This window comes from Pleurodeles waltl, chromosome 5 (assembly GCF_031143425.1).
Source record: "Pleurodeles waltl isolate 20211129_DDA chromosome 5, aPleWal1.hap1.20221129, whole genome shotgun sequence".
Classification (NCBI taxonomy): domain Eukaryota; kingdom Metazoa; phylum Chordata; class Amphibia; order Caudata; family Salamandridae; genus Pleurodeles; species Pleurodeles waltl.
In genome coordinates, this window is record NC_090444.1 from 237,631,502 (window position 1) to 237,645,352 (window position 13,851).

Consider the following 13,851-nt stretch of genomic DNA (forward strand, 5'->3'; position numbering starts at 1 on the left):
AGTAAAACCTCTTGCTTAACGTGCTACAGCGCGTAAAAACGGAAGAAATGCAATAAGCAAGTTATTATGTAGAGAATGCCATCCCTTCATTAGAAGCCATTGAGTTCTTTTAGAATATTGTACATCATCTATGTTATGAAATGCATTGGCGTCAGGGCTTTAAGTGGGGCGACAAAACTTGGCGGGGGGGGGGAGGGTAGAGTTTCTCTAAAGGGCATGACATACTTTAAAGGGGCATGGGCACACAATTAGGGGCGTGGTCTAAATTATGTCTAGCAAGGCATTGTGCGCACATGGGAAAATGCATGAAGCTGTACTACGTCTGGTTTACCAATTTAGAACTCCTCTGCTGTACACCACCGAGCAGGTGACAAAATTAGCATTTCCTCCATGGATGCTCTGGGGGGCTCAGGGAGAAGGGGCAATACTCGATGTGACTGCAGTGAATGCCTCCGTAGGAGTGTAATCACAGAGAGCGACAGCAACCCCCACATGGTATTGCTTGCCTTGCACCCTTTCAAAGGTAGACCCCACCTTTCTCTGCAGAGGCAGTATATTTTCCTGTGCACCTGTTTCCTAGCGTTTGAGGCAACTCAAATGTTAAAACCGATTATTTTGTTTAAAGTTCTTATTCTGTATCATGCTTTGTAGAAGCTTAAAATGTTAACAAGTGAGCGGTATTTGTCTCTCGGACATTGTGATATTTTTGGCCATTGGCTTGTTGCAATATGTGTAAAGCGTTTTAGGGCTAAGGCGGGAATAATGAAGATGAGAATGTGCACATAATTTCATCACTGACTGACATTACGTTAATTACAAATCCTTTCTTGAGGAGCACTGAGTTACCACTTTATACTACGCAACTAATCCCAGAGGCCTGGTCTAGCCACAGCCTGCGAAATGTGACGTAAACAGCACAAACAGTCCAGGAGTCTTACAAACCGGCAGCAGGCACGCCATGCCGTGACAATGTTGCTGTAGGATTGCGGCTGTGGCTGTGTAACTTTCTATGTTCCACCGCAACTCACCCTTTCGTCCTTCTGAGTCTGAAGAGAGTAGCAGTTATCCGGTAGCGCTCAGAGTCGTAGAAAAGGTGCTGTGGGTGCGTGTGCTAGTGTGGGAATGGTAGAAGGATTGTCCTCAGAGTAGGGCGGAGGGACACACTCCTCGTGACATGAGCTTGTATGTCCCGCACCCAGCCTGGAGATGCCCCTCTCTGTACAATCACGTGTCTGGTGAGGGGCAGCAAATGGACACCACCTCCATCCACCCTTTCTGACTGAGCTGAGTGCCTTAGGATGGGCCTTGTTGACTGTGTTTACCTAATCACAGCACTGCGAAGCCACCGGCACGCAGGGGCGTAGCCAATGTGTTCCTGGGCATAAAAACAGAGCCCGAAATGCCGCCCCCCCCCTTTAATAACTACCAGTGCTGAGCACCGGTATGACCCGGCCCACTTAAAGCCGTGATTGGCGTGTAAATGGCAGATGACTGTGCATTTCCGATATTGTTATTTCAGATTTCTCGACCATTTCCAAACACTGCCCTTGCCCATGCCGCCCTCCCTGAGATCCGCTGTCACTTGTTCTCCAACAGGTTCCGTGCCACGTTGTGCCTGATGCCACCGACGTCCCCGCCCCCTTCTTGCTGCAGTCCCGCGCTTGAGTTCTTAGCACAGCCCGTCTTTTCAGAAGTTAACCCCGCACGACCTTCCCATTTTAGTCACCGGTCATTCGTGTGAACATGACCCGGGGCCATGCCGTGGCACCCCCCGCCTCTACGACGCCTATTTTCGGGCGCTGGACAGACGCGTATGTGGTGCCAAGCCAGCGCCGCACATTTCGTCTGCACTCTCTGTTCTGCCCGGACCTCTTGGGTAGCAGTCTGGTTTATTCCGCAGAAACGCCGTGCAGTTTACACCGTGCACGTCCCTCGAGGCGGCACAACTTTTTTTTAGACATTAATCAAGAGGACTGGCAGCTCAGTAACTCATAGCAGTACTTTGTCGATGCAGAGAGCACACGCTGTCCCCGGCAGAGTCTTCCTTTGTGACCGGGAGGTGTTAGTTATGTTTTCACATGAGTTTTACTTTACTTGTTAACTTTCAAATATCTGTTTTCTTTAATCATCATTTATTGTAATTTTCTGAATTAAAAATTATAATAAAACTCAAATGATGCAAGTGCCAGAATGTAAAAAAACACCGATTCTGTGGGGTATGGGCCCTGCCAGATTTTTTTTTAGGCCCAACAGCTTCTAGTGTTTCATTCACTTCGATCTCAACACCTTCTCTGGGTGATTAATATTCATATTTGCCTCCCCAGAAACACTTGTGGATAACCAAATATTTTGCAACAAGAAGCAGGACAGGTATGATTTGCCACTTCTGATGGTGGACAGAAATATACTTGTTTTTCACAGCATAACATCTCTAGTGTAACTGTGTTGTGTTATGTATGTAAGACAACTTCTGTACTTAGCGTCTCTGTTCTAACTCTTTTGCTTTGCAGCGTTTCGCAGGCGTGGTGTCAAGTGTCGTAGGTGGGGTCTCCATAAGGTGTTGGCAGTCCCAAATCCTTGGGGCTTACGCTGGTACTCTCATTCTCTCACTCTCTGAAAACACCATGCATGACATGGCCAATTTCAAAACGATATGCTCGCAGTGGCTGAGTGGATGAATAATACTTGTTTTCGCCTGAATGCAAATAAACAACAATTCTGTTAGGCAAACATGTCCATTCTTGGAGTGACCACTGGTGGCCTTCTCCCCCTGGTCCTCCCTATAACCCCATATCCTCCATTCAAAATTTAGGCGTCATGATGGATAACACTGGTCTTCGAGGCCGCAAAAACTGTAGCCGGAACTTGCTTTGTGCTCTTGAGAAGCCTCAAGTCCATTCTAGGTCTTTTTGATTTCACCACTCGACACCCCATAATTCAGGTAATTATATCCCGTTGGATTATTGCAATGTTTTATATTTGAGAGCCAACAAATCAGCCACTAGGAGAATTCAGTTAGCCCAAAACACCACAGGTAGACTGTTTTTTCCCACTCCCACACATTTTCGTCTGTTCTCTGTCTTCTTTGCAAGCTGCACTTGCTTCCTGTGCATAAGGGTATCCACTTCAAGACTGCATTGTTCATAAGACCTTGAACTCCAAAGGAGCCCCCATCCTGTTAACCTTATTTCTCCTTACCAGCCCCTCTCGACCTCGGTGCTCTGCTGACCTCATCTTAGCTATTGTCCGCTATTGTCCCCCGAGTTAGGAGAGCAAGAGATAGTTGGGGGTTGTTTTCTGCCCTGTCCCCTTCTCTCTGTAATTGTCTCCCCTCTCTCTGAGGAAAATCCCAAATCGCCTTTTCTTCTGAAAATCTCTTAAGACCTGGCTTTTTTTCTTCTATCCCTTCTTTTTCTCATTTTCTCTGCAGACAGTCGCAGCTCGTATGTTTTCGGGACCCTGCGCTGGGAAGCCCCGTTTTGGGGCAGCTGCACACTTTCCAAATCACTTACCATAACATAACTTAATAGTGGGGCCACCCCCAACACTCATGTATGGGTGTGCTGATGGTGATTTGTCCTTATTGGGTATGAGTTGTTGTCTTTGCAGACACTGGGTCTTGCATCCGTCAGCAACAATCATGTATATGTAGACAGGTGTTTGCATGTGGGGTGGCTGTATACGCTCAGTAAAAAATAAGCACGCTTTGTGTCATGGCTGAGTATTGCAACCTCACCCAAGAGCCGTGTATGTGTGCACATGTAGTCATGTGAGCTCAGTAACAAACAGATGTGAGCTCAGTAACAAATACAGAGTTTGGGTCATGCAACATTTCTCTACAGCCACGTATATTTGGGCAGTTTGCTTTGTGTGTTGTGTAACAAAGAGTTGTCTACTATATGGAAGTTTGGTCTAGAGACATTCCTCAACAACTTTTTAGGTTAGGTTGAACGTGGACGGGTGGTTGTGTGTGCTCAGCTTAGAATGTGGAATTGTTCTATAGAGGTCGAGTCTTGCGACCTTTCCCAAAAGCTATGTATGTATAGACATGTTATCATATTTACTTAGTAACCAAAAGTCTAGCTCTCTATAGAGACCGAGGGCCTGATTACGACTTCGGCGGAGAGGATTGCTCTGTCCCAAATGTGACAGATATTCAGCCCGCTGTATTACGAGTTCCATAGGATATAATGCACTCGTAATTCGGTGGGTGGGATATCCATCACAATTGGGACGGAGTAATCCCCTCCACGAAGTCGTAATCAGACCCAGAGTCTTGCCTTCTTTCCCAACACCCATGCATGTGTAGCTAGCTAGCCTTGTGAGCTCAATGATGAAGAGGCATACTCTGCTTACAGGTTGGGTCTTGCAATCTTCCCAAACACCTCTCTATCTGTGTTCAGGTGATCATGTGAGCTCACTAATGATCAATCAAGCCCTTTATTGTGACTGGGTTGTGTGAACTTTCCCATCAACTGTGTATATGTACATAGGTGGTCATGTGTACTCAGTAAGGAGGAGTCAAAGTTTGCACAGAGTTTGAGTCTATCAACCTTCCTCAAATGCTACATGTGTATGGTTAAGTGATCATGTGTGCTCAGTAACATAATTGTGCGCTTTGTACAGTGCTTGCGTCTGGTGGCTTTCCCCAACACCCATGTATATGTGGATCCTTGGCTCCATGTGCTAAGCAGCACAGACAAGATCATGCACTGTGAAGAAGTTGGGTCTTGCAAATTTCCCTAACACCCATTTATGTGTGGACAGGTGGTCATGTGTGCTCAGTAATGAAGAGTTGACTCTTGTGTATAAGTTGTGTCTTGTGATGTTCCTCACTCCTGCATGTATGGAGACAGGTGGCTTTGTGGGATCAGTAACAAAGAGTCGAGCTCTGTAGAGAGACTGGGTCTTGCTATCTTCTGCAACACTTATAGTGTGCGGGTAGCATGCTAAGATCTCAGTGTTTCTGGGACAGTACCAACCAGGCCTCCTGAAAGGAAGTGTTGTGAACATAACACACATGAGACACCATTCCAAATGCTCGTGTTTGTGAGCTTTAGATTTGTTTATGTAGAACCAGAAATAGTTTTCTATGTCTAATATTAGTTCATTGTTTCCTTTAGCTTTATGGTTATTGCTACAAGGACAGCAATGATATCCCAGACACACTGACTGCCATCACAGAGCTGGGTGCTCCCTTGGAAATGATCCAGCTTCTGCAGACGTCGTGGGAGGACAGATTCCGTGTAAGTTACACAATCACTGTGTTTGCCAGGTGCAATCTCTTTCTACTAATGACTGACACTCACTGTTATTGCTGCCTGTATCCCCTGAATTAAATGTGTTTCATAGGTACCGTTTTATTTGCTAGAGGCAGGGTCAAGAAGGCTCCAAATTGAGGCAAGCAGATGTAGTTGTCTCTAAGTGCTACATTTTCCTAAATAAGGAGATTGGGTGGTTTGAGGTTGTATTACACGATCAAAGGTTTCCTTCGTTTTTTGGTCTTCACATAGTAGACAGTTTTCCGATTGCCCTTTATCTATGCCTGGTGCAGTTTTTGTCTTGCGGGTGTTGGCACTGAAAACTGATGTGCCCTTTTTTCTGGTGTACTGTATGCAAATGCATACCTTGACTTTCATTTTCTTTTTTATTTTATTATAAGGCCATACAGCAGCGTTAACTTGAGAGTATTTTGTGCCCAAGATATTACTATTCCTACACTCACACCACGAGGATGTCACTTCCACGGCTCCTGGACAAGGGGCCAAGCCACCAGGTCACGGGCACCGAAGACAGGTGTGGGCCGGATCGGAGCAGTCACAGGCAGTGGCCAACGGTAGCCACCGTTTGATTTTTTCCACGGTGAACAACCATTGGTTGCTCCCATCAGTGGCGGGGTCGCCCATGCGGTCGTCAGGGGCGGCAGGGCATGTTAAGCAGCAAGCAGGGTCGCCCAGTTACACGTTTCTGCCTGTGCCCCCCATGACGATTGCTGCCGCCACCCTTTGGCCCCTTTTGGCCTGCTCGAACAATGGAGTGCTTTGTTGAGCAACACCTGATGGTAGGCAGGCTGATCATTCTCCGATCTCTGTGATACATGCAGTATTCTAGAACTTCTTTGTATGTGAACTTCAAACCTGAAGGATTGCACAGGAAACTCTCCCTGCGCTGGCGAATGATCTAAATGAGAAACAAAGAAAATCTCTTGCTCACCCTTGATCTCCATCATAGAAACTCTATGCTGGGGTGATGGCGAGGGGGAAGAGGGAGGGAGGTTAGGATTGGGGCGGGCTGAGAGCCACTTCCTTTATTCCCAACAACAGAATTAATATCTCATTCCGCATTTGGTGACCTTCATATGACCTTATTATGAGAAATGACACAGTGACACCCCAGCATCAAACTATAAGACACACATCTGCATGATACAATTCAGCCATGTTAAGGAACCATTTCCTGCGACTTCAACTGCACATGCCTTCTACGGAGCTTGCATCACTCTCCTGACAAATTGATGTTTTGAGGTGAACATTAAATCATAAAATCACACCCTAAATAAATCAAAATAATGTTGGCAGGGAGCCTCTATTGTGTCTTTTCCCTTCAACCCCAAGCATGATATTAGAGTATTGCCTCTATCCAGCAGATTGAAAAATAAATACAAAATATAAGTAATTACTATTTCAGTGGAAAACTGTATGTGACTTTGAACTTATGGTGCTTAGTTTGTTGCAGGGGGGCATCCACCTATCCACCCATGGAGAATGCACATCATATATTAAAAAAACATTCAGCAAGTTTTAAAGAAGCTGTACTCTTTGCTTGACATGCACTGCTGGTGCTTTCGAGTAGGCTGCAGGCAAAGGATCTCCTTTAATCTATTATAGGAGTCAACTTAACATTTTCACCGTTTTAGGTAGGATTGGTATATATCTGCATCATGTAATTGTGATAATTTTGCGTAGTTAATAGGCAAGTAATGTCAAACAATGCACTCTGCAGATTTTACTATTGAAAACATTTGAACAACTGAGTGCATGATCTTCTTAAAAAAGAATAGGCAAAGGCAACAGATCTTGCCTTCAATGGCATTACTCAACCGTTTGGTTTTGGCAGTGCTCTTTCCAATGCCGTTCTGTGTCAACAAATATGGAAACAAATATATTTGCTCATATGGAACAGCATTGCCAAATAGAGGCCATTTTGTTACCTTTTAATTTACTATTCGAAGATGGCAGACACCGGTCGTGAAATGGCTAATCAAAAAATAGAAACAAAAGTACAACAAAGAGAAATGTGAGGCCGAACTGGCACTATTGAGCATCTGGCGTTTCCCAGGACAGCTGGAAGGATGGGGGCTACTTTTGTTATGGGGGGAACTGTAGAGTTCCTTGTATATTTAACCGTTTTAAGGCAACAATAAAAGTGCCAAGATAATTCTGGTGATTAATTTACCTGCTGGAGAGAGATCAGAGTTTTGTCTAGGTGCAAATCTAAGGTAGTGCAGAGGGTTAATATTCCTGTTGTAAAGAACGTGTACTATGCAGATCATAGAACAGTATTCTATGTGCATAGCTCAGTGAGTTAATCCTTTTGTTACAGAGATCCTTTTTAGAACTCGGAGACCATCAGAGAGCCTGCCACATGCAGACCGACAAAATCTCCTTAGTTGGAAGGATTTTTATGTATATCTTTTACCAATTATTTCATAAAACATAGACAGTAATAATTCACCGCAAAAAACAATCTTGAAAAAATATTTATAATTTTTTTTCTCATAAAAAACATTTTTAATAAGATTCATTTATCAACCATAAATCAATGTGACAGGATCCCTTCCTGTCCTGAACCTCCTTTGGACCACACAGGTGAACTGTACTTCACCTGTATCCCTAGGGGGGGGCGGCTCCCCAGACTTCACTGTTCCTTGTCCTCATGCTCAGGGTTCCGCCCCCTCCCCAAACACCAATCCGCCAAGGGGGTGTAACGGGGCGGCCAGGAGTGGGAGCCCCATGGCCACCCCAGCGATCTGGGCTCCATACCCCCAAAGCTGCCTCCAGTGCTCCAGTCCGCCACGCACACGAAAAGGCTGAGCCTTTTTTTTTTGGGGGGGCGCTTAAATAGACCCCCCCCATGGTGCACGGCGGCCGGAACTGAAAGCAATGCAGCCCCGTAAACGCCACAGCATTACTTCCGCCCCCACACCTCACGAGGTGTGAGGGAAGAAGTACCCCTGGCCAGTCCGATGCACAACTAGTGCAGGAGGTTTGGGCCATGGCGGCCCCGAGCACTAAGGGTCCGCGCTCCCCCCCCATTTTGGGGCGGGCGCTTTTCTAGTTACTATGCAGTTCATAAGTTACCATAGTAATCTAGCACAGCGCTCTATGAACTGCCATCAAAGAGCTGCATGCAGACTGCGTGGTGCAGGTTATAAAGTTAGGTTTTTCCCAGTCTTCGATTATCCTAATTTGCTAAACGCATTTGTTTGGGTAGAAATAAATTCTTATTAGAAGTCAGTAAAGTACGTGCTGAATTCTGAGTCTGTGCTCCTCCGGCACTCCTAAAAAATGCCTTCCAGTATGGATGATATGTTAATACTACACCTTGTAGTTCCTTTTGTCTTATGTAACATTTCCTACACACTGATTTACACACGTATAATTCATAGAATCTCTATGTACTCACTTCTCAAATGTCACCTTTTACGAAGTTCCAATTCTAAAGCAACATAACAACTGTTTATTAGTGTTTTACAGCCAATAGCTGAACTACCTAAAATGGGAGCATTCTTTTCACCATTTGCTCTCCTTCCGATCAGGTGTATCCATAGTCAACTTGCACATATCCACATAACTGATTTTCCAAATCTTTTTCTTTACTTCCATCAGTACATTGTTTGCCTTCTGATCATGTTTGGAACGCACATCCACCAAATCGATGCACAGCAATGGTGCCAAGGTACTTGCTGGCATTGAGTCCTAGACAGGAAGAAGGGCACCTGCTGCTGGTTATGCTTGCGTCACGCTTCTTGTGTGTAAGGTGTTGACCCCTACGCCATGTGAATGGGCAATACCGTCCCACTGGCTGCTCGCATGGGAGCACCTCCACTCTGGGCTTGCACACCTTGTCCTCCTACACTATCAAGATGGACCTCCAACCTCCTAGCCCTTTCATCATAGTCACCCTCAGCCACGCCGGCTAAAGCGTCTGTTAAAGGTGTGGAACACATCTCTGCCTTTGAGAGCCAATGCAAGACACTGGCGACCATCTGTCCAGCGTCTCCCCACAGGCATGACCCCAATCACCATGCAACTATTTCCGTTCTGTACAATACTGTTTCCACTGGCATGATCACAGCAGCAAAGGCTATCCTGAGATACCCCTTCACCCATGATACTTGATGGCAGAACCTTTTTGGGCGACACCTGCTCTTGGACCCCCTTTCATCTTTGGCCCCTGACCACTACACTGCTTCTTCACCGGGAGGGGGGTGCTGCTCAGGGGGGAGTGATCCCTGGTCTCCTAGGCCTCTCCACCGGCACCTCAGGCTCCACTGTGGGCCTCCAGGCGCAGTAGGGCCAATATCTCATCCATTGCATCCATCATGTGCATCAGTGCCTCCATATCTACCTCAGGGCGTGCAAGCTTGAAGCCCCTCTTTGCACCTCCTGGCACTCTTGCTACAGTCCTAAGCGTGGCACCAAATCACAATCACAACACACCATTGCACAATAGCAGCCCTTACTGTAGAGCTTAGACAACATTAAGTGATACCACCAGGTAGCTGAAAAAACACACTCCTATTACACTCCAATGAACCAGGCAAGAATGACCAACCAAGGGTACACATCAGCCCTAATAATAAAACTTACGTAACTCTCCAGGACCCCTACCTTCAGCATAAAGTAGAATAAGCAGGCAGGCCACCAAAGCACCACAGCCACACTCACCCCCCTCCACTATGCACCAGGAAACAATTCTCAAACACACTGTAAACATACAAGGAGACCAAGCAGGTAATCCAAGAGGCTGCTGCCTCAACTAAATCACCAAATCACACAAAGAAAGTGCCCCAAAATGGACTTTACTGCATCCCATGCAACCCCCATACATCCACACCCTCCTGCAGCCTCACACGCACACTGGAGCCTCCACAGAGAAATAAATGCCACCAGAAAAACACTCGAGTCAACCTAGAAAGAGCTTTAGCCTGTGAGGCACCTGGGGCACCCTTGGGCTGCGCAGAGGCTGAGGTGCAGAGTAGCTGCAGCGGCAGGCATGCACTCGCTGCCGTGTGTGGGGGGATCGAGGAGTCCTTCACTGATGCACCGATGACTGTGAACAGGAACCAAGAGACCCACTCACTGCCGAGCTGGGCCTCTTAAAGGGGCAGGGCTGACCCTGGTAGGTGGGACTGACCCCAGAAGCACTTTAATGCTTTCAAGGCCAAGCCAGGCCTGCCAGTCAGCAACCCCAGCCAGCCAGCCACCAAAGCATGTAGCAGCTCATGCTGCGACCAGTCGCGGCTTGCTTCCCTGATGAGGAGGTGGGACGGGCGCGGTGAGTTGAAGGGGGGGAAGGTGGCGCGCAGGAGCGGGTCTTAAATTAAAACTGTGTTGCCTACAGCGCATGTGTGTTTGGCCGGCCCGAGACGGCTGGCCAAACACACAAGTGCTCTGAGGGGAGTGCAAAGTGCCCTCCCCTCAGTGCTCGTCACCCCGTGGCCCTGCCCCTTCCACCACGAAGGGATAATAAACATAGTTTATTATCCCTTCTTGGTGAAAGGTTTACAGCTTCTCTTGCTGGCGGGGGTAGGGGGAGTGGGGGCAACGCTCCTCTGCCCATATGGAAGAGCCACCTCTGGCTGCGACCCTGGTTCGGGCCCCAGCTGTCTTGCCATACTTGAGACTCCTGTGAGTTGGGAGAGCCTCTTCAATTGTAGTCACTTCTCAAATGTCATCTTTTACTAAGTTCCAATTTTCAAGCAACGTAACAACTGTTTATTAGTTTTATACAGAACCAACTTGTGCTTTGAAGCCACTTCGCATAGAGAGGTAGGTTACATAGATGAGGCTACTTTATGAATTCCTGACTGATACATAAGCATTTGCTGAAATGCCTATATCTGTTAACTTTTGGCCTTCACACAAGGTTAGATTGAATATTTGAGAGGGCTCTGTCCATCATTACAAGGGGCAGTAAGGTGGTCTCAGTAGTGTTTGGAAGAGAGGGGAAGGCCTCTAGGAAAGGCTGTTTTCTGGTTTAACTTGAAGGCTTCTTGATGGTTTGGCTCCTCCGATCTGTGCATAGAAAGTTAGGGAGTTGTGTGCCTGTGACTTGAATTCTTTTGGCTCCTTGGACTTTCCGATGAACTTCGTTTTGCGTGATCAGGGTTTCTCTGCTTGATCTAAGGGTTCTGTTAGACATGCACCTCTAGGCTTAGCTCTACCACTTTCAGAACCTTTGTTCTTTGTGGCAGTACCACTGTTCTCTGTTGGATAATTGCATTTTAATACCCTCTGTTGGCATATTTGTTATATGAATCCTCTCTTTCCATAAAACGAAAATGAAGTCTAATAAAATTATATGCTCTAAAGAAATTCACTAAATTATTTTGCCGGGTAAAGAGTAAGCCAAAAATTATGTTATTCCACAGCAGGCCCGAAAATCTAGGCTGAAAACTTCAAAACCTAAGATCGACACAGCAGGAGTGTAACAGAGGCTATTATTCCTTCTTGTGAAAAGTCGTTTCTTTCCCAAAGTCTGCAGGGGATATGAATCGGTGGTGAACAAAGTAGACTTTTATACCTCAGACTCTCAATTTAACCAGTGACATGACATGCGGTTATATAGGTTTTAAACTTTTTAAACATATTTGTGTTAGACTTTATTTAAGGCTGTTAGAGATGAAAACTAGGGTCCTTTTATAAATTCCTTCCAATTATTTACTCTGTATGTCCTGTGTCCTTTTTACAGTAGTAGTACATATTTGCTTCATGATGGTCTTGGGCTTTTGTGTCTCTTTTAATTTTTTCTTTCACGCATCATAGGACAGATAGCAATAAAATGTGTCTGCCATGATTTTGAAAGCAGCAAAAAAACTTCACTTTCATTTCTGGCCGATGGACAGAGTCTGGTTATTAAACATCATTGTTTCCTTCTGCTTAAGTTACATTGTTAATAAAAGGCAAACAAGAGAGTGAAAACATGTAGTAGAATTTTGCATTGAGAGCCTGTAGCTGCAGAACACGACTTATGCCATTTTAAATGACCTTGTAATGCCTTCTTAACTGCTGAGGCTTTTCCACCCCTACATTGAGCCCTTTTTTGGCTGTTTGAAGTTTCAACATTCTTTAAGGTTGTGGTGGAAACTGGAGTGAAATCCACAGGCGATTTTGGAAATCCATACATTTCTGAAAAGTAGAGAATTTTCTAAATTCAGCAATGAATCATTTGTGTAGATCCATTAAGGTTTTCTCAAAGATACTAACTGTTGAAATAACAAAAATATTGAAAATAACTAGGAATTTCCTAGCACCCAGCATTCCCCCAAGTCTCCCGATGAAAGTGATGCTGCACTTGTGAGGGTCGGCCTAGTGCCCACGACAGAAAAAGGCCCTAAATGCAACAGATCAAAATTTTGCACCCAAAAACTGACAATTTCCTGCGATGTTCGTGGCTGTGGAATGTGGGCCCTATCTCAGCTGCCACCCAGATAAACCTACCAAACCTGCATATTTCTGAAAACTGGACACCATGAGGTGTCCAGGGTGGCAAAACTTATCTGTCTCTCACCAGTTATTTTTTTACCCAGAAGCCCTTGCAAACTTCAAACTTTGTCTAAAAATGAAAATATTTCTCACATTTGTGTGACTGAAAGTACTCGAATCTGCGGGAAGCCACAGATTTCGTACCACTTAACATTCCCCAATGTTTCCCAGTAAAAATGGTCCCTCACTTGTGTAGGTGGGCCTAGTGCTTTAGACAGGAAAAAGCCCAAAACACAATGTCAGAAACATAAACATTTCCTACCAAAAAATGACTTAATTTGGCAATGGGGATAGCTGCAATATTTGTGCCTGGCTTTGACAGCCACACAGGGAAACCTACCAAACCCAGATTTTTTTTTAAACTAGACACCAGGAGGAGTCCAGGGTGGTTTGTCTTGCGTGGATCTCACAATGGTTTCTTACCCACAATGCCTTGCAAACCTCAGATTTTGCCTAATATTGCTTTTCTACAACTTGTATTTCCAGAATCTGCAGTGCGTCACAAAATTCTTACCACTCAGCATTCGTCCAAGTCCAGTTGTTCCAATAAAAATACTATCCCACTTGTGTGGCTGGGCCTAGTGCCCATGACAGGAATGAACCAAACCAGGGTTAATGGAAGTCCCTCAAAGAGGACTTCCATTGATCCTGGACTTCCATTGACCCTGGTTTGACCTGTTCCTGTGAGTAGTTTACTGGTCAGTTTTTATAAATAGCGAGGTAGGTGCGAGAGAAACAAAACTCCTCTTAGTTTTCTGTGGGCTGAAGCTGAATGGAGAAAAAAGATGGAGGCTAGCTTTCGGGGCATTCGTTTATGCCCTGCATCTTCGAAATCGTTTTTTCACGATTGACAGACACTGGAAGTGACAAACATGTGGGCGTTGGCCCAGTGGCTGGAGTGCTTGGGCACTGCGTGGGTCCACAGACAGCCACCATTTAATTACATTGTTTCTTAGTTGGGGAACCTGCTACTTAACTATTAAGATTTTTTTTTTAATTAAATTCCTTTCAACTTCCCAAACATTTTTTATTATTTAGTGCCATATAGGTGTATCATGCGATTTGCATACTTTGCAAGTCA

At 45.5% G+C, this 13,851-nt stretch overlaps 1 protein-coding gene across 1 annotated transcript in view; it reads left to right on the top strand.

Annotated features, from left to right (window-relative positions):
• Window positions 1–13,851, top strand: part of PKDCC (protein kinase domain containing, cytoplasmic) — a 78,167-nt gene that overhangs the window by 14,325 nt on the left and 49,991 nt on the right. Inside the window, exon 2 of the mRNA XM_069233972.1 lies at window positions 5,124–5,246. Within this exon, the coding sequence (XP_069090073.1) occupies window positions 5,124–5,246 (123 nt within the window). The remainder of the gene's footprint in view (window positions 1–5,123; window positions 5,247–13,851) is intronic.